Genomic DNA, 20748 nt, shown 5'->3' with positions numbered 1-20748 from the left:
CCTAAATCCCGGGTAAGAAGGCTGCTTATTGGCTAATAAATTTGATGATTGCCGTTAATTTATTCCAATAGGAAAACCAAAATAAAGTTAGGCAAAGGAGGTAGATGAGCTGGCTGTTATTACTCATATTGTTGTGGTCATTTCGATGCACGCACAACATTCAGACATTCATGTTACTGTCGACAATAGGAAGTCCTCAGAAACATGCGTCTTCTCACTTCGGATGATGACAACTCTGACTGGTTGGGAATGGCAGGGGTATGATTGGTGACGGTTAATATAAGTAGGCTAAGGAACCAAACTAAAGGGACTTAAGGAAAACTGAAGGGACTATGAGGGGAAGTTGGGTAGAGGGGAGCAGGATGGCCTTTTTTACACATTGATTTACAAGTAATTTTGCATGCTGAACACCCCAAGGCAATGTCAGTAGCCTAGTCAAACTGCAATGTTCCAGATCTTTCACATCTTTGCGGCACCTTCAGCACGCAAATGCTAAAATGACTTGCACGATATAAGGCTTTATTAGTTGAGTGACAACCTATGTTATTGTTATCTAAACACTGTTTAATTCTTTTACTACTGGAGTAAAAACTAATCTGGCTATACCTGCTGAATGGGGCTAACAATGGATTCACCATCCGCAATAATTTTGTAAGTTTTCCTTTAGCTGTGTGTGTGTGTGTGTGTGTGTGTGACACAATTATTGTGGATTTTTTTACTCCAGTGTGTATCTATCTAGTTTTAAAAAAAAACGTATTTGTACAAATAAAAAATTCTGGTAACACATCTGAGTAGTTTTGCTGGAATTGATTTATGTTAACTGTATTGTAAACGTTTACAGCATTACAATATACAGCCGAACACTTCTGTAATTGCAGACGGTATCAAATTTAGTCATCTTTAATATTACAGAGCGTTCTGGTTTGATAGACTTAACACTCAATGAAATGATTCCAACTGCTCTCCACTAAGTTATTTTTTAAATCTTTTAAAGAGACTTTACCCTGTATATCAACAAATGACATGTATATATATAAGCTCTTGGTAAACCTGCCAAACATCCATCGATCCATCGATCCATCGATCAATGGATGTTTGGCAGGTTTACCAAGAGCTTATATATATGTCATTTGTTGATATACAGGGTAAAGTCTCTTTTCACGAGGACAGAAAACAAGCTCTTGGTAAACCTGCCAAACGTCAACGATTCGATTTTGTGAGGGGGGTGTGAGATCATGTTCTTATTTAAAGCAAGTCTAAGAAACGGTAGATCTGTTCTATGTGCGCTATTTCTACGCATCCCCTAAATGTCATTTTTGCATCTTTTACTTTCGGTTTTGTACACCAGCTGAAAATACAATAATTTTGGTTATGGAAAATATTTCGTTTCATAATGACTGCTTGTTTTGTCACAAACCGAAATTAGGCAAACTGTTCGAATTTTAGCAGCCAGGAAATGGCATGATTTTTTCATAGTGAACCTTTTAAAGTGTGTGATTGTAATTTCAGAACCGAAGTGAGTGGACTTTACTACAATGCTACATTGCCTCCCTAATCTGACAGTGGAAGCACAGAACAATTTGGTGGTAGATGCTTCTTTTCCCTTATGGTACAGCTCAAGTGCCTACATACATGCATACTCCAAAGCCATACATCATTCACTCACACACTCACACTCACACACACACACACACACACACACACGTCAGCTCCGACAGATCCAGCTCATGAGCTCTATCTGCAGTAGATTTTAAAATATGTATGCGTTTATGCAACAAATAACATCGATTTGTTCTCTAATCAAACCGATTAATTTCAAACTCAAACATATTGTTTTGTTACTGTATCATATCGGAGCTCATCTATCTAGATGCGTATTGAAGGAGAAAGATGCACATCCCTACTTATCTGGGCCCCGTTGGTGTTTGGGCTGAATCCAGCAGGGCTAACATGACCTGGTGCGAGTGGCAGCGCTTACGGAGAGCTGAAAATGGCAGTGACAGACACGTGCAAACGAGCCCCCATCTGGGCAAACAGTGTTTCTCCTTGAATCTCTGTGATATCTGGGTCATGGTGGATGAGACTGAGGGAAAGGAGGGGTTGGCATAGAAAGGGATGTGTGGTGCGGCCTCTCAATTAAAGCTGTGCTTACATAAGTCTGTGTAAGGCTATATCGAATTTGTTTGTTTTAGCGCGATGTGCCAAATGCATATATCGCAAGAAGCTAGGTTTTTCTTTTTTTGTTTTCCTGCGCGTTCTGTCTTTTGAATCTCGTCTCCTTTGCGCCATCTGCTATGTGCATGCCCCTCCCCACTCGCACACAGACACCAAGCCCCTCCCCACTCGCACACAGACACCAAGCCCCTCCCCTGCCGCACAGACACCAAGCCCCTCCCCCTGCCGCACAGACACCAAGCCCCTCCCCCTGCCGCACAGACACCAAGCCCCTCCCCCTGCCGCACAGACACCAAGCCCCTGCCGCACAGACACCAAGCCCCTGCCGCACAGACACCAAGCCCCTGCCGCACAGACACCAAGCCCCTGCCGCACAGACACCAAGCCCCTGCCGCACAGACACCAAGCCCCTGCCGCACAGACACCAAGCCCCTGCCGCACAGACACCAAGCCCCTGCCGCACAGACACCAAGCCCCTGCCGCACAGACACCAAGCCCCTGCCGCACAGACACCAAGCCCCTGCCGCACAGACACCAAGCCCCTGCCGCACAGACACCAAGCCCCTGCCGCACAGACACCAAGCCCCTGCCGCACAGACACCAAGCCCCTGCCGCACAGACACCAAGCCCCTGCCGCACAGACACCAAGCCCCTGCCGCACAGACACCAAGCCCCTGCCGCACAGACACCAAGCCCCTGCCGCACACCAAGCCCCTGCCGCACACCAAGCCCCTGCCGCACACCAAGCCCCTGCCGCACACCAAGCCCCTGCCGCACACCAAGCCCCTGCCGCACACCAAGCCCCTGCCGCACACCAAGCCCCTGCCGCACACAACAAAAACAAAAGATAACGTCTTTCTCTGACAAGAAGCAGTTTAAAACTTGTTATTTGAGGTTTGGTCCAACAAAATCGATCATATGGAAACCCTTAGACATTATTTTACTGTAATAGGCGAGGATTTAACCTTTAACGATACCCGTTTTATGTACCAACTCTCAATGTAGAACAAGGCAGACCTTATTAAAATGAGAGTATCCACGAACATGTGGAAAATGAATGCTCCGTTTCTGTCAATTAGCATTGCGGTACTGCTAGCATCATTTTAGCCACAGATTATGTGCTAGCTGTCTAGTCTGTTTTATATAAATGTGCAATGACCATAAAAATACTTATTTATATGAGGAATTGGCAACTCGTTTTCATTCTGAGAAATAAGCATTTCATCCTGGTAGTTTAGATATTGAAGTGGCCTATGTTTAAACAGTTGGACAAGAGGGTTCATCCAAAACTTTTAAACTGTTCTACCTTGTTAGCAAGAAAATAGATACAAGTTGTTGAGTCTTGAAATATAACAATTGGCTACTCTCTAGCACGTGGGATTGAGACCTGTGTCCATGTTCTGTGATTCCTGCTACAAGAAGTTGGCCAATACAAGTGGATCTGCATGGTTTTGGTTAAATACAAGAATGGTGTAGACAAACCTGAAAGCCAGATCAGGGATTATTGCAAAAAAAGGCAGGTTAAACTATTTCTTTAAAATAATTACATTATTAGTGGGTTTTATGGTTTTGGAAGCCTAGGAAAAATGTACAAGCCCTGAATTCATTAGATTATCTATTTTGAAATGCAGTGTATTGACTTTTTAATTGTGCAAAAATGTTTAGTTAGATAATGTAAAACGTATGTATCTTGAATTGTTCATAAATTAGAATAAAACATATTTGAGGCTATATTGTCCAGCCTTACCTTGGGATTTCTATATGGATTACTTGCCCATCCCCCCCCCCCCCTATGTCTCTCTCTCTCTTCCCATGGCTCCCTCGACCTACTGTATAAATTACCCCAACAACTACACAGAGCGCTTCCCTGGTAACATTAATGCTGATGGGACTCAGGCTATTCCTCCCTGTGCCTAGAATGGCAATGAGGAGGCACCTGAACACAGTGGACATGAAGCTAGTTTTAGGGCTTCCGAGTGGCGCAGCGGTCTATGGCACTGCAGTCCCTGGTTCGAATCCAGGCTGCATCACATCCGGCTGTGATTGGGAGTCCCATAGGGCCAAGTTTACTTCGATATGATGGTTATTATATCAATATCTGTGCATAAAGATGTTTCCGTTGCAATTTCTCACAATTAATTTTACAGACCCAAAAAGATCCCATCATGTCGAACAAACTAATTCTGTTGGCATTTATAAAATTGGAAGGAAACTTCCTGTTTCTATCACAGCTGTCGTAATTACATTTTTATACGGTATGACTTTACACAACTGTAGATGGAAAAGTGGTTACAGACTAGGATTTAAAGGGCACATTGTGAATCATTATATTGGATTAGTCTGGATCTGTATGACTTGGCTCTTATTTGTGGTATTTTGGTTGGCAGGCAGCCAACGGGAGCACATTATTGGCCTCACTCTGAAACACAGTGGCTTCACTTACTGTCAGCTTCCCATTTTGATTCCTAAGCTAGCATACTGTATCATTCTAACACACTCTTCCTCTATGCCTTTTCAGTTCGGAAGACCTGTGCAGAGGTGGACTTTGTCTGTCGTAATGGCCAATGCGTCCCCAAGAGATGGCACTGCGACGGAGAGCCAGACTGTGAGGATGGGTCTGACGAGCGTGTGGAAGTGTGCCGTAAGTCATGGGGGGGGGGAGTGAGAGAATATATCACCGCTTACCAGACCTAAATACTGTGGAATTGAGGAACTCTTAATTCTTCAGGATTTTCTTTCATTTTCATAAAGCAGTTGGCTTTGAGCATTCCCCTCCTGAAAGTGCATTAGGTTAGATGAGAATATTTTCCAAAGCAGCATGTTGGTCCGTTCATCTGCCATCATACATTAGACTGTCTGAGCCCTGTCTGATGTTCAATGGTGTAAAAATACTTTAAAGTCCTACTTACGTAGTTTTTATGGGTATCTGTACTTTACTATTAATATTTTTGACTACTTTTACATCACTAAACTGCTTAAGAAAATATTATGCTTTTTACTCCATATGTTTTCTTGACACCCAAAAATACTTGTTACATTTTCAATGCTTAGCAGGACAGGAAAATAGTCAAATTCACGCACTTATCATCCAAATATTCCTGGTCATCCCTACTGCTTCTGATCTGGTGGACTCACTAAACACACGTGCTGCGTTTGTAAATGATGTTGGAGTGTGCTTCCTGTAAATAAATAAAATGGTGCCATCTGATTTGCTTAATATAAGGAATTTGAAATGATTTATACTTAGGTATATTTTAAACCTAATACTTTTACTTGAGTAATTTTCCATTAAGGTATCTTTACTTTTACTCAAGTATGACAATTGGGTACTTTTTTCCACCACTGGTGATGTTACATTAGGTTCTCTCTGTCGGAGTTCTTCGATTATGTCTCATGCTTCACAAACGGACCTTTCTCTGATTGATAAAGCCCAGCATTCTTTCATGTGCAGTACTCAGAAATTGAACTTCATTGATCTGGTATCTAAGCGTTCTTACCAGATCACTCAAGCCAGACCTCCCTGCTACACATGAACCCACTGTTTCAATCGCATGAGTAACAGATCAGTTCCTGATAGATATTCTGGTAGAAGGGACTGAGGGATGGATATCTCTGAAATTCCTCTAGGTTTGATCTCTAAACAACAGGCATTGTATGGTGGATCAATAGCCACTATTGATAGACACTTGTAAATGTTCTGAATGGGCTCAAAGACATGCTCTGAATTAAAATAACCTAGTTGTTGTGGATGCTATAATCTCATCTATACGATACAGACCCAGTAACGACTGAGGGAGTGTAAAACCGTACAGTGTGTACACACACATTGAACACATGGCTCAATTGACTTGGGTACCAACTGCATTGATTTTTAAATGTATCAAATTCGTTTCACAGCATAAATTGGACTGGGTGCCCTGCTCAATAAATCGCTCAGTGCTCCATTAGCCAGCCTAGCCCACCACCACCCTGCAGTCCTGTGTGTTAAGCATTTCCCATCTCAATCAAAGCATTAAAGGCCTATAAATTAAATCCCTCCATCCATGTGCTTTGCAGACACCAGGACCTGCCGTGTGAATGAGTTTAGCTGTGGGGCCGGGTCCACCCAATGCATCCCCGTCTTCTGGAAGTGTGATGGAGAGAAGGACTGCGATAACGGAGAGGATGAAATGAGCTGTGGTGAGTTGATTTTACTGATAGCAGTATGATGGGAGGTGTCCCTCACAAACCACTAGGTGTGACAGAACTTACTTATTTACTGCTTTGGAATGAATCTAAGCAGAAACAGTTAATTTAAGAGTACACATTGGATGTTGATTTCTACATCAGCATCACAGTACTGGGTACTCTGTTCCCTCCCACAGGTAACATCACGTGCGCCTCGCTGGAGTTCACCTGTGCAAGCGGCCGCTGCATCTCCCTTAACTTCGTCTGTAACGGGGAGGATGACTGTGGTGACGGGAGTGATGAGCAGGAATGTGCTCCGTCCTCCTGTGGTCCCAGCGAGTTTCAGTGTGGCAATGCCACCTGTATCCCTGGCAACTGGGTCTGTGACGATGACGTGGACTGCCAGGACCAATCGGATGAGTCCCCTCAGCGATGTGGTCGCCAACCCACGCCGCCGGCCAAATGTTCATCCAGCGAGACACAGTGTGGGTCTGGGGAGTGCATCCACCGCAAGTGGCGATGTGACGGGGACCCAGACTGCAAGGATGGCAGCGATGAAGCCAACTGTTGTAAGTGTCGAGAGGCTTAAACAGACCACCTGCACGTTCCAGTAGGCCAGCTGAGTTTTTGGTGGCTTTTTTTGCTCTACAGGTTAGCGATTGAGCTGCTTTCATATAGTCATAAACGGAGCCTTCCATTACAATAAATATATTTTGCAATAGAAGGCTCTTCATAAAATGCATCTTTGTCTCTATATTCAGTGTTCATAGCAGCTATCATGAGTGTATCTGTTGATCATGGTGCAGGTCAGTTATTCCCAACCAGGGGTATATGTCGAGACCATAGGCTTACTGGTAAAACTCCACATGAGTGTGGGTACTTCAGGGGTATTCAGAGTAGGTCAAAATTCTGTTTGTGGTACAGGACCCAAAAAAGGTTGTGAACCATTGGTGTCGGTTCCATTATGATGGTGTAAATAAGGTCATGGTTGTTAGTGTATTCTGTAAGGGTTAATGGTTTAACAACTCTGTGTCCTCTTCAGCTGTTCGTACCTGCAGACCGGACCAGTTCAAGTGTGAGGACGGCAACTGTATCCACGGCAGCAGACAATGCAATGGTTTGCGTGATTGTGCAGATGGCACCGATGAAGTCAACTGCAAAAACTGTGAGTGCGTTCAACCAGAAGTAATGTCATTCCAAAATGAATCTACTTGAAAAACTAAAACTGTTTCCGTTACTACAGAACATTTCCTGAACAAGGTTATGTTTGCTTCAGTGTTCCTCATCTCATAAATACTGTTATTCCTGTATGAGTTGGGTCAAAAGATGCTCAATAAATACTATATTTAGATCTTTCAGGACTACAGTAATTAGGTTATCGAAGTATTGACTTCAAACTTGTACTGCGAGCATACGCTGACCAACTGGCAAGTGTCTTCATTGACATTTTCAAACTCTCCCTGTCCGAGTCTGTAATACCAACATGTTTTAAGCAGACCACCGTAGTGCCTGTGCCCAAGAACACTAAGGTAACCTGCCTAAATGACTACCGACTCGTAGCACTCACATCTGTAGCCATTAAATTTTATGAAAGGCTGGTCATGGCTCACATCAGCACCATTATCCCAGAAACCCTCAACCCACTCCAATTTGCATACCGCCCCAACAGATTCACAGCTGATGCATTCTCTATTGCGCTCCACACTGCTCTATCCAACCTGGACAAAAGGAACACTTATGTGAGAAGGCTATTCATTGACTACAGCTCAGTGGTTAACACCATAGTGCCCTCAAAGCTCATCAATAAGCTAAGGACCCTGGGACTAAACACCTCCCTCTGCAACTGGATCCTGGACATCCTGATGGGCCGCACCCAGGTGGGAAGGGTAGTTAACAACACATCTGCCACGCTGATCCTCAACACATGGGCCCCTCCTGTACTCCCTGTTCACTCATGACTGCATGGCCAGGCACAACTCCACCACCATTAAGTTTGCTGATGACACAACACTGGTAGGCCTGATCACTGACAACGAGGAGACAGCCTATAGGGAGGAGGTCAGAGATCTAGCTGTGTGGTAACAGGACAACAACCTCTCCCTCAACGTGATCAAGACAAAAGAGATGATTTTGGACTACAGGAAAAAGACAGAGCACGCCCCCATTCTCATCGACGGGGCTGTAGTGGAGCAGGTTGAGAGCTTCGAGTTCCTTGGTATCTACATCACCAACAAACTAACGATGGTGTGCTTGGACCAAGACAATCTTGAAGAGGGCACAACAAAACCCCAGCCACCCTAGTCATAGACTGTTCTCTGCTACTGCACGGCAAGCGGTACCGGAGTGCCAAGTCTAGGTCCAAGAGGCTTCTAAAACAGCTTCTACCCCCAAGCCATAAGACTCCTGAACATCTAATGAAATGGCCACCCAGACTATTTGCATTGCCCCCCCTCTTTTACACCACTGCTACTCTGTTATCATCTATGCATAGTCACTTTAACTCTACATGTACATCAGTTAACCGGTGCCCTCGCACATTGACTCTGTACCGGTGCCCCCTGTATATAGTCTCACTGTTATTTTACTGCTGTTCTTTAGGTACTTTTATTTCTTATTTATATATATAAATAAATAAAAGTACCTAAAGAACAGCAGTAAAATAACAGTGAGACTATATACAGGGGGGTACCGGTACAGAGTCGATGTGTGAGATATATATATATATATATATAGCCCCTAACCAACAATGCAGTTAAGAAAAAAAAAATATATATATATATATAACTGCATTGTTGGTTAGGGCTTCTAAGTAAGCATTTCCCCTGTTGTATTCAACGCATGTGACTAATACAATTTTTTGATTTGAAACACGTAAATGAATTGCTTTGGCTGCACCTACCATTTAGCACACCTCTGTTCCTATGGGGGCCATGCAGATGGCTGACTCTCAACCTCCTACACCAACTTCTGTTATTCCACTGTTCCTCTTTGTAACATTCCATTATCACCACTTTGTAATGCCACTTTCTTTCACAACCCAGTGACGCAGTGCAATGGCCCTGACAAATTCAAGTGTCGGAGTGGAGAGTGTATAGAGATGAGTAAAGTGTGCAACAAGGCCCGGGACTGTCCAGACTGGAGCGACGAGCCCATCAATGAGTGCAGTAAGTGGATGAGAGCCAAACCTGTGTTTTATTAAGCAGCAGAGAGGATAAGTACCTTTATGGAGCCGTCTTGTGATTGTTTATTCACTATGAAGAACGATGAGTGGTCCTCTATAGCTCAGTTGGTAGAGCATGATGCTTGTAATGGCAGGGTAGTTGGTTCGATTCCTGGGACCACCCATTGGGAAAATGTATGCACACATGACTAAGTCGTTTTGGATAAAAGTGTCTGCTAAATGGCATTTTTGTGTGCATTTACTCAAGTGGCTTAGCTTGTCTACTGTTGATTCACAAGTTGAAGTAATAATGCGCTGGTTTTAGACTGCAGTACATTGGGATTGATACACTATTTTGGCTATGGGTGTGTTTGTACACTACTATATACAGTTGAAGTTGGAAGTTTCAATACACCTTAGCCAAATACATTTTTGCTCAGTTTTTCACAATTCCTGATGTTTAATCTCAGTAACAATTCCCTGTCTTAGGTCTGTTAGGTTCACCACTTTATTTTAAGAATGTGAAATGTCAGAATAATAGTAGAGAATGATTTATTTAAGCTTTTATTTATTTCATCACATTCCCAGTGGGTCAGAAGTTTACATACTCTCAATTTCTATTTGGTAGCATTGCCTTTAAATGGTTTAATTTGGGTCAAACGTTTTGAGTAGCCTTCCACAAGCTTCCCACAATAAGTTGGGTGAATTTTGGCCCATCCTCCTGACAGAGCTGGTGTAACTGAGTCAGGTTTGTAGGCCTCCTTGCTCGCACACGCTTTTTCAGTTCTGCCCACAAATTTTCTATAGGATTGAGGTCAGGGCTTTGTGATGGCCACGCCAATACCTTGACTTTGTTGTCCTTAAGCCATTTTGCCACAACTTTGGAAGTATGCTTGGGGATGTTGTCCATTCGCGACCAAGCTTTAACTTCCTGACTGATGTCTTGATGTTTCTTCAATATTTCCACATCATTTTCCTGCCTCATGATGCCATCTATTTTGTGAAGTGCACCAGTCCCTCCTGCAGCAAAGCACCCCCACAACATGATGCTGCCTGTTGGGATGGTGTTCTTCGGCTTGCAAGCGTCCCTTTTTCCTCCAAACATAACGATGGTCATTATGGCCAAACGGTTCTATTTTTGTTTCATCAGACCAGAGGACATTTCTCCAAAATGTACGATCTTTGTCCCTATGTGCAGTTGCAAACCGTAATCTGGCTTTTTTATCGAGGTGTTGGAGCAGTGGCTTCTTCCTTGATGAGTGGCCTTTCAGGTTATGTCGATATAGGACTAATTTTACTGTGGATATAGATACTTTTGTACCCGTTTCCTCCAGCATCTTCACAAGATCCTTTGCTGTTGTTCTGGGATTGAGTCGCACTTTTCGCACCAAATTACGTTCATCTCTAGGAGACAGAATGCATCTCCTTCCTGAGTGGTATGACTGCTGTTTATACTTGCGTACTATTGTTTGTACAGATGAACGTGGTACCTTCAGGCGTTTGGAAATTGCTCCCAAGGGTGAACCAGACTTTCTTTTCTGAGGTCTTGGCTGATTTCTTTTGATTTTCCAATTATGTCAACCAAAGAGGCACTTAGTTTGAAGGTAGGCCTTGAAATACATCCCCAGGTACACCTCCAATTGACTCAAATGTTGGAAAAAATCCTTGTAATGCACAATGTAGGTGTCTTAACCGACTTGCCCAAACTATAGTTTGTTAACAAGAAATTTGTGGTGTGGTTGAAAAACAAGTTTTATTGACTCCAACCAAAGTGTATGTAAACTCCCGACTTCAACTGTAGCTTTACCTTTTTCACCTGTCCCATGGAGGCTACCTCGTATTCTTCTTATCCAACTCATCCTACACTACAGCAATCACATTAGCCCACTGTTATTCAGCCAGCCAGAGCCAGTCCACTGATCTGATGTGATTTGATTTTAGTCAGGCCTTTGTTTGTGAATGAAGTGCTTTAGTAACCACCGCTTCCTGCCATCCAGGACCTCTATACCAGGCGGTGTCAGAGGAAGGCCCTGAACATTGTCAATGACTCCAGCCACCCTAGTCATAGACTGTTCTCCGGTACCAGAACACCTAGTCTAGGTCCAAAAGACTTAACAGCTTCTACCCCCAAGCCATAAGACTCCTCAACTAATCAATTGGCTACCCAGACTATTTGCATTGCCCCCCCTTATATTTTACACTGCTGCTACTCTGTTTATGCATAGTCACTTTAACTCTGCTTACATGTACATGTTACCTTGACTAACCAGTACCCCCGCACATTGACTCTGTACCAGTACCCCCTGTTTTATTGCTGCTTTTTAATTATTTGTTACTTGTATTTTCTTAACTGTATTGTTGGTTTTAAAGGCTTGTAAAAGTAAGCATTTCACTGTAAGGTCTACCTACACCTGTTGTATTCGGCGCATGTGACAAATAAGATAATTTTTTTTGTGTCGTATGCTGTTTTAGACCTGAATGAGTGTCTGCTGAACAATGGAGGCTGCTCCCACATCTGCAGGGACATGGTGATTGGCTTCGAGTGTGACTGCACCCCTGGACTGCAGCTCATAGACCGCAAGACCTGTGGCGGTAGGTGTTATATATATATATATATATATTACACACACACAATGATTAACACTAATCAATATGAACTCTCATACAAAAGAAAGGCTTTTGTATTGGGGTATGGAGACTTAATACATTTGAAGATAATCCACCCAGTTTGTTGTCTCTCTTACAGAGTGGTGTAAAGTACTAATTAAGTAGTTTTTTTGGGGTATCTGTACTTTTACTTTTAGTTCACTACATTCCTAAAGAAATTATGTACTTTTTACTCCATACACTTCCCCTGACACCCAAAAGTACTTGTTACATGTTGAATGCTTAGCAGGACAGGAAAACGGTCCAATTAACCCACTTATCAAGATCCCTACTGCCTGTCATCTGACGGACTCAAAAAAACACATGCTTAATTGTAAATAATGTCTGTGTTGGAGTGTGCCTCTGGCTATCTGTACTTTTTAAAAACAATAAAATGGTGCTGTCTGCTTTGCTTAATATAAGGAATATGAAGTGATTTATTATTTTACTATAGATACTTATGTATTTTTTAGAACCAAATACTTTTACTCAAGTAGTATTTTAATGGGTGACTAACTTTTTACTTGCGTAACTTTCAATTAAGGTATCTATACTTTCAATGAAGTATCACTATTGGGTACTTTTTCAACCACTGTGTTTACATTTGACTTAGTATTCACGTGTCTTCATTTTGACTTCCTACTGTGTGGGTGACTTCCTGTTTTTCCCACCCTCCTTGCAGACATCAATGAATGTATGAACCCTGGGATCTGTAGTCAGATTTGTATCAACCTGAAGGGAGGTTATAAGTGCGAGTGCCACAACAGCTACCAGATGGACCCCACCACAGGAGTGTGCAAGGCTGTGGGTAAGTTGGCTCACCCTGTCCTGTGTACACCATAATGTAGCCCCAGGAGCACATGTACAAGCAGATGTCAGAGCTAGAGGGAAGTAGTATCACTCATTTGTCAGAGCTAGAGGGAAGTAGCATCACTCATTTGTCAGAGCTAGAGGGAAGTAGCATCACTCATTTGTCAGAGCTAGAGGGAAGTAGCATCACTCATTTGTCAGAGCTAGAGGGAAGTAGCATCACTCATTTGTCAGAGCTAGAGGGAAGTAGCATCACTCATTTGTCAGAGCTAGAGGGAAGTAGCATCACTCATTTGTCAGAGCTAGAGGGAAGTAGCATCACTCATTTGTCAGAGCTAGAGGGAAGTAGCATCACTCATTTGTCAGAGCTAGAGGGAAGTAGCATCGCTCATTTGTCAGAGCTAGAGGGAAGTAGCATCGCTCATTTGTCAGAGCTAGAGGGAAGTAGGATCACTCATTTGTCAGAGCTAATCAGATCCAACATGCGCTTCATATTTGTTCCTGATAAATGCATTTTTAATTCTCAAGCAGCTTTTAATATTCTAATACACCACTATACTGGAATCCAAGTTCAAACAGAATAGCAGTGATGTCATTTACTACAAGGACCTTGATCTGAGAAGTGCAGCTGGGATGTTTTGGTGCCGTCTGACTGACTTGTGATTCATTGTTCTAACATGAGGACAGAACAGACGTAAAGGGCTCCATTGCATTGTCATTATTAGAGTGTCTGTGACTCCCTCTCCTCCCCACAAGGCAAGGAACCCTGTCTTATCTTCACTAACCGCCGGGACATCCGGAAGCTGGGTCTGGAGCGGAGGGAGTACACCCAGATTGTGGAGCAGCTGCGGAACACAGTGGCACTGGATGCAGACTTCACCCAGCAGAGGATCTTCTGGGCAGACCTGAGCCAGAGGGCCATCTTTAGGTAGAGACAAGTCCCCAGCCCCATAAGATGAGGTTGAAACCCCAGAGATTGCCCCCATGATAAGACTTTCTTCACCTTACCCTGACATCTTGTTGCTATTTGTTTTTGAAAGCATTTTACGTAGTAAGCACCAAGAAGGGTAAAGTTCACTGAGCATATGTCCACTGACCAGATATTCAACCTCCAACCCTAAGAACAAGGGTTTGGGGTCATTATGGGGGAACTCATACCAAATACTGACAAGTTTCTCACCCCCCATTTAGCACGGTGTTGGATAAGAGAGGAGATGTAGGAAGTCATGTGAAGGTGATTGATAATGTGACACCTGTGGGGATCGCTGTGGACTGGATCTATAACAACATCTACTGGTCAGACCTCGGCACCAAGACCATTGAAGTGGCCAACTTCAACGGCACCAAGCGGAAGGTTCTCTTCAGCAGTGGTTTGAAAGAGCCTGCGTCCATCGCTGTGGATCCACTCTCTGGGTAAATTTACTATATTGTATTGGGGTCCAAATGTCTTTTTCCTCTTTTTTTTTTTTACCCTCATAATTGGAGCTCCTCCTGAGCTGCTGATCTTCTCTCGGGCTGCTGTTCTAGATTCCTCTATTGGTCAGACTGGGGTGAACCAGCGAAGATTGAGAAGTCTGGTATGAACGGGGTTGACAGGCAGGTCCTGGTCCAGACTGATATTCAGTGGCCCAATGGAATCACTCTAGGTGGGTCAGACTGTTAAACCTCATTTGCATTTAACATTTTGAAGAGGTTCAACTGCTTTCACAGCTACAGGGTTTGGTAAACCTATGAATTTCCTTCCCTTCTCAGACCTGATCAAGAGCAGACTGTACTGGGTGGACTCCAAGCTGCACATGCTCTGTAGCGTGGACCTGAACGGCGACAACCGTAGGAAAGTGCTGCAGTCCCCAGACTACCTGGCTCACCCCTTTGCGCTCACTGTGTTCGAGGTGCGACTATGGGATGCAATGAGGCGCCCTGATGTTGGGATGGTTTACATGTAGTATATTGTCAGGGCAGTTGATGTTTGAGATTGGTTTTCTTATGTGTTGATGCTACAGAGCAGAGCAAACACTTTACCAAGCAAACTCATGCTTCTATTGACATTCATACTTGGTCATTTGCTGAAACCCTGTTTAAAGCAGTTAGTTGATTTCATCATACTGTAACTGGTTTTCTGTCAACTGTAAAGTCTATGATTTGCTCTGTGTGGGGTCCCACGCCATCTCTTCTGGCATTTTGCTCTGGAGTTTAGAGTGTGACTGTGACTGTTTCAGGATCGAGTATTCTGGACAGATGGGGAAAACGAGGCAATCTACGGAGCAAACAAGTTCACAGGCTCTGATGTGATTACCCTGGCAAGCAATCTGAACGAGCCGCAGGACATCATTGTTTACCATGAGCTAATCCAGCTGTCCGGTAAGACTGCCAGATTGGCCTGACCAAGGGCTTGGAGAGGAGTTGGCATGACCAGAGGTTTGGGAGGGTTATGGTAGTCTAGAACACAGGGATTTGAGCTGCTGTGTTGGTTAGTCTAGAACACAATGGCTTGGGTGGGCTTTGTTGGCTCCCACATGGACATTCACAGTTCCCCGCCACACTCCTAAGTAACCCTCTTAAGTCAACTCCCCTGACCCCTATAACCCTCTGTGGTATGCTGTTCCTTTACAGTAACGTTACATGGCAGGATCCTTGATTTTGACCTTTACCTATAACTGGCTATCAACATGCTGTCATGTAGGAGTGCTGAAGTTCATCTGCCTTTTTACAGGCAAAGTAGCAATGGTACTTTACATAATGAAGCCTAGAAATATGGAGCAATGGCTAACTGACTTCCTCACATTTGATCCCATACAGGAACAAACTGGTGCAATGAGAAGGGTCTGAACGGAGGCTGTGCCTACATGTGCCTGCCAGCGCCACAGATCAACAAATACTCCCCCAAGTACACATGTGCGTGTCCCCAAGACCAGACGCTAGCCTCAGATGCCCTTCACTGCAGACCAGGCAAGTATTGTAACATTAGCCCCATCAGGTGGGGCAGTAAGGGGTTAAACTGATGCTGAGTGAGATTTCAGAAGCCCTCTGTCTCTTTAGAGGCCTTTCATTCTGCTTCTGAGTCACCCAAGCATTTCTCTCCCCTCCCTTTCTGTGTGTGGCAGATCTAAGTAAGAGGGTGTTTGTGGGTGGCAGTTCAAATGTGTTGCTTGTGAAGACTGACCGCTGTATCCGGACTGAGTCTGTCTGTTTGCCTACATTCTGCTCCTCTCTGCCCCACCCTGCTCCTCTCTGCCCCACCCTGCTCCTCTCTGCCCCACCCTGCTCCTCTCTGCCCCACCCTGCTCCTCTCTGCCCCACCCTGCTCCTCTCTGCCCCACCCTGCCCCACCCTGCTCCTCTCTGCCCCACCCTGCTCCTCTCTGCCCCACCCTGCTCCTCTCTGCCCCACCCTGCTCCTCTCTGCCCCACCCTGCTCCTCTCTGCCCCACCCTGCTCCTCTCTGCCCCACCCTGCTCCTCTCTGCCCCACCCTGCTCCTCTCTGCCCCACCCTGCTCCTCTCTGCCCCACCCTGCTCCTCTCTGCCCCACCCTGCTCCTCTCTGCCCCACCCTGCTCTCCTCTGCCCCACCCTGCTCTCCTCTGCTCCACCCCCTGCTCTCCTCTGCTCCTGGCTCACCCTGTTCCACCCACCTGCTCTCCTCTGCTCCTGGCTCACCCTGCTCTCCTCTGCCCCATCCCCTGCTCTCCTCTGCCCCACCCCCACCCCCTGCTCTCCTCTGCCCCACCCCCTGCTCTCTTCTGCCCCACCCTGCTCCACCCCCTGCTCTCCTCTGCTCCTGGCTCACCCTGCTCCACCCACCTGCTCTTCTCTGCTCCTGGCTCACCCTGCTCTCCTCTGCTCCACCCCCTGCTTTCCTCTGCTCCTTGCTCACCCTGCTCTCCTCTGCTCCTGGCTCACCTTGCTCCACCCCCTGCTCTCCTCTGCTCCACCCCCTGCTCTCCTCTGCTCCTGGCTCACCCTGCTCCACCCCACTGCTCTCCTCTGCTCCACCCCCCTGCTCTCCTCTGCTCCACCCCCTGCTCTCCTCTGCTCCTGGCTCACCCTGCTCCACCCCCTGCTCTCCTCTGCTCCTGGCTCACCCTGCTCCACCCACCTGCTCTCCTCTGCTCCTGGCTCACCCTGCTCTCCTCTGCTCCACCCCCTGCTCTCCTCTGCTCCTTGCTCACCCTGCTCTCCTCTGCTCCTGGCTCACCTTGCTCCACCCCCTGCTCTCCTCTGCTCCACCCCCTGCTCTCCTCTGCTCCTGGCTCACCCTGCTCCACCCCACTGCTCTCCTCTGCTCCACCCCCTGCTCTCCCCTGCTCCACCCCCTGCTCTCCTCTGCTCCTGGCTCACCCTGCTCCACCCCCTGCTCTCCTCTGCTCCTGGCTCACCCTGCTCCACCCACCTGCTCTCCTCTGCTCCTGGCTCACCCTGCTCTCCTCTGCTCCACCCCCTGCTTTCCTCTGCTCCTTGCTCACCCTGCTCTCCTCTGCTCCTGGCTCACCCTGCTCCACCCCCTGCTCTCCTCTGCTCCACCCCCTGCTCTCCTCTGCTCCACCCCCTGCTCTCCTCTGCTCCTGGCTCACCCTGCTCCACCCCCTGCTCTCCTCTGCTCCACCCCCTGCTCTCCTCTGCTCCACCCCCTGCTCTCCTCTGCTCCACCCCCCTGCTCTCCTCTGCTCCACCCCCCTGCTCTCCTCTGCTCCTGGCTCACCCTGCTCTGCTGAAGTCTGTGTGCTGCGTTGGTCTCCATGCTCTTTTCTTCCTCTTCCAGATCACTGTTTGTGTATATAGTAGAGATGGCACCAGGCTTTTAAACTCCCTCTGAGTGAATAAACCACCCAGGACGCAGAGGGGACTGGGGGAGGGAATGGGGGTGACATAGGGCCCAATAAGAGGGACACCTGTCACTTGATGAATGGTTTATATACAGCTTTTTAGATTTGATCCAGAAAGTGACATGTTTTAAACTCACATAGAAGCTAACAGAATGAATTGAATGTCTTGCCTGGTTACTGATGGAAGGCTAGGCTATCCGGCCGTGTGCTTGATGCTTTTCATTTTGATTGCGATGGTGGTCCAATTTGGTTAGAGGGTACTAATAGAGTGAATCTTTCACCCACAGACATTAGCCAAGATCTAGTACCTACTATACCGTTATACGTGTCATGAAGAGGGTAGCCTATACATTTATTACTCTATTTAATATTCATTTAAATTATCAAATGAATAAAGGTGATTTAGGCCCAGTAATGAGTCTAGTATGGTGATTTTATATTTTGCTGATTCGTCTGATCTCAACCAATCATTCTCTCCTGCTTCACATGATTCCTGCTTCATTTCATTCATGCCATTCACAATCCTAGCCGAGCTGCGTTCAGTTTTCACTCCTATGGAGTACTTACTGTTTTCAGCTCGTTTCCCAATTCCTTTGGGAAGCGAGGTTCTATGGTCAGTTGGACAGCAGGATAGGAAATGGGTGTTATTTTCCTTTAGTCATTTTGGATCACTTCTGCACACGTCCTCGTATGATACTTTGCATTTGTGCTTTGCTCCATTTACATGTTTTTCCACTAGGAATTCCTTTGTGACATAATTTAACATGATGAAGTACTATATATTGCTTGGTAACAAGCATTTCTGAAGTCAGAATGTAAATGTTTGATTTTGACGTTTTGCCAAAGCATTACTCTGCTCCCTTATTATGACAGTGACCCCTTCAGCTCCCTCAAAGGATGATGGGGAAGCTCTAATACATCCCACTTACCCCCAAGGTAAAGCTGTCAACCGCCTGGCTGTCTGCCTGACTGTCTGCCTGCCTGGATAGCCATGCATCAGGACCCAGTAGTCTAGTTTCATGGCCTTTGGGTTCTGAGTTTCTACATGTCAATGAGTTAATTTCATACTGGAATGACTGTCTGGTCTGCCTCCTCTGTGCTACCTATCGTCATGGTGATTAGCCTGTTAGCATGCAGCCTGCAACTAGGGGTGGTGTGAAGATGGGAAGTTGGTCAGTCATGTAAAGAAATCTGGAGTGGTTGATAGCACAGGAATGTTTACGTGGATTTAGGAAGTAGCTTTTAATGCCATCCACCCAGGAATCCACCCAACATTTTTAAAAGGCAGACCTTTAAGTGACTTCTACAATTAGCATGCATCATTTTGATCCAGAAAGTGACATGTTTTAAACCCACATAGAAGCTAACAGAATGAATTGAATGTCTTGCCTGGTTACTGATGGAAGGCTAGGCTATCCGGCCGTGTGCTTGATGCTTTTCATTTTGATTGCGATAGTGGTCCAATTTGGTTAGAGGGTACTAATAGAGTGAAGCTTTCACCCACAGACATTAGCCAAGATCTAGTACCTACTATACCATAATCGCAGTAACAAATATTTCATTTAATTGGATAATCCTGCTTTTTAAGTAATTTTAGGATGTTTTTAATTTGTAAGATTCCTTTTTTTGCTCTGATCCCAGTGTTTTGTTTCGTTCAAAGCGACCACAGTGCCAAATGTTGTCCCCAAACCTTCCCTGATTTGAGCCAGTACATTGAGCCCTTTGAAAAAAGTGGTTGATTTCCTTAGACTATGATTGTGCCAAAACACTGGTCTGTCAGCCTGGCCCTGCCAGGTCCTGATGGCCATATAATGTTCCAGAGCCCAGCTGACCCCCAAGGGGTTGCCAGAGACCACAGAACCACCCCAGTTAGCAGACCACCTGGAAATATCCTTAAACAAAGCTCATGTCCTCATCTTTGTTCCCCCTTCAATTCACCCACTTGTTTGCAGGTCCGGTCACTACCCTATCTCATATCACCGATCATTACTCATGACTAGTCAAGTATATTGTACTTTAAGCTCTCTAAGGTTGTGCTTGGTATAAAATGTGTCCATACTGGTTACAACTGATCTTACCCCAATAAGAGACTAATAGAGAAAAACAGACATGAACCAGTGACATTTTGGTAGATTTATTTATAAATAAAATGGTCTATCAAAGGTTTCACACTCTTAGACTAAACATGTTCTATTGTAGAAGCCAACAGCAGTACATCCATCCATGAGGCGAACTTCACAGCTAGAGGATCTACAGCTGCCTGGGCTATCCTCCCTGTGTGTAAGTGATACTGCCTCTTTCCCTCTCGCTCTGCCTCTTTCCCTCTCGCTCTGCCTCTTTCCCTCTCGCTCTGCCTCTTTCCCTCTCGCTCTGCCTCTTTCCCTCTCGCTCTGCCTCTTTCCCTCTCGCTCTGCCTCTTTCCCTCTCGCTCTGCCTCTTTCCCTCTCGCTCTGCCTCTTTCCCTCTCGCTCTGCCTCTTTCCCTCTCGCTCTGCCTCTTTCCCTCTCGCTCTGCCTCTTTCCCTCTCGCTCTGCCTCTTTCCCTCTCGCTCTGCCTCTCTTTGACCCCTGCAGTTGTTTATGAATCATCCACTAAAGGCCTGCCACTCAACTTGGGAGGATGGACAATACTTCAATGGTTTTCCTAGCTATAGTAGTGTCAGGAGAATTCAATACTCCTGTTCATTTACCAATTCAATTAAGTTAATCTCAGTCTATATCAGGATTTGTAAGATACTGACAGAAAAGGAAACAGAGGCCCAGTCTACCAAAGTTAAATGTTTATTCACGGGAACGTTCTGAAGTCAAGAATACAAATCAATTCATTTTATACTGACTTCTCACACACACATGCGCACACGCAAACATGCGCACACACATGCGCACACACATGCGAGCAAACATGCGCATGCGCACACACATGCGCACACGCAAACACACGCACGCAAACACATACACGCAAACACAC

The 20748-nt window shown here is 45.5% G+C and overlaps 1 protein-coding gene across 2 annotated transcripts in view; it reads left to right on the top strand.

Annotated features, from left to right (window-relative positions):
- The window catches only part of LOC123999732 (very low-density lipoprotein receptor-like), a 36849-nt gene that overhangs the window by 12147 nt on the left and 3954 nt on the right, over nt 1-20748 (top strand). Inside the window, exons 3-17 of one of the 2 annotated variants that reach the window (XM_046305763.1) lie at nt 4694-4816; nt 6232-6354; nt 6540-6911; nt 7385-7507; nt 9384-9506; nt 11975-12094; nt 12831-12956; nt 13715-13886; nt 14150-14371; nt 14486-14604; nt 14711-14850; nt 15178-15319; nt 15758-15916; nt 18655-18717; nt 19981-20061. In XM_046305763.1, the coding sequence (XP_046161719.1) occupies nt 4694-4816; nt 6232-6354; nt 6540-6911; nt 7385-7507; nt 9384-9506; nt 11975-12094; nt 12831-12956; nt 13715-13886; nt 14150-14371; nt 14486-14604; nt 14711-14850; nt 15178-15319; nt 15758-15916; nt 18655-18717; nt 19981-20061 (2208 nt within the window). The remainder of the gene's footprint in view (nt 1-4693; nt 4817-6231; nt 6355-6539; nt 6912-7384; nt 7508-9383; nt 9507-11974; nt 12095-12830; nt 12957-13714; nt 13887-14149; nt 14372-14485; nt 14605-14710; nt 14851-15177; nt 15320-15757; nt 15917-18654; nt 18718-19980; nt 20062-20748) is intronic. The other variant, XM_046305762.1, reaches the window with a different exon arrangement.

This window comes from Oncorhynchus gorbuscha, linkage group LG16, assembly GCF_021184085.1.
Source record: "Oncorhynchus gorbuscha isolate QuinsamMale2020 ecotype Even-year linkage group LG16, OgorEven_v1.0, whole genome shotgun sequence".
Lineage (NCBI taxonomy): Eukaryota > Metazoa > Chordata > Actinopteri > Salmoniformes > Salmonidae > Oncorhynchus > Oncorhynchus gorbuscha.
Note: the sequence above shows the minus strand (reverse complement) of the source record. Positions and strands in the feature narration are given on the sequence as shown.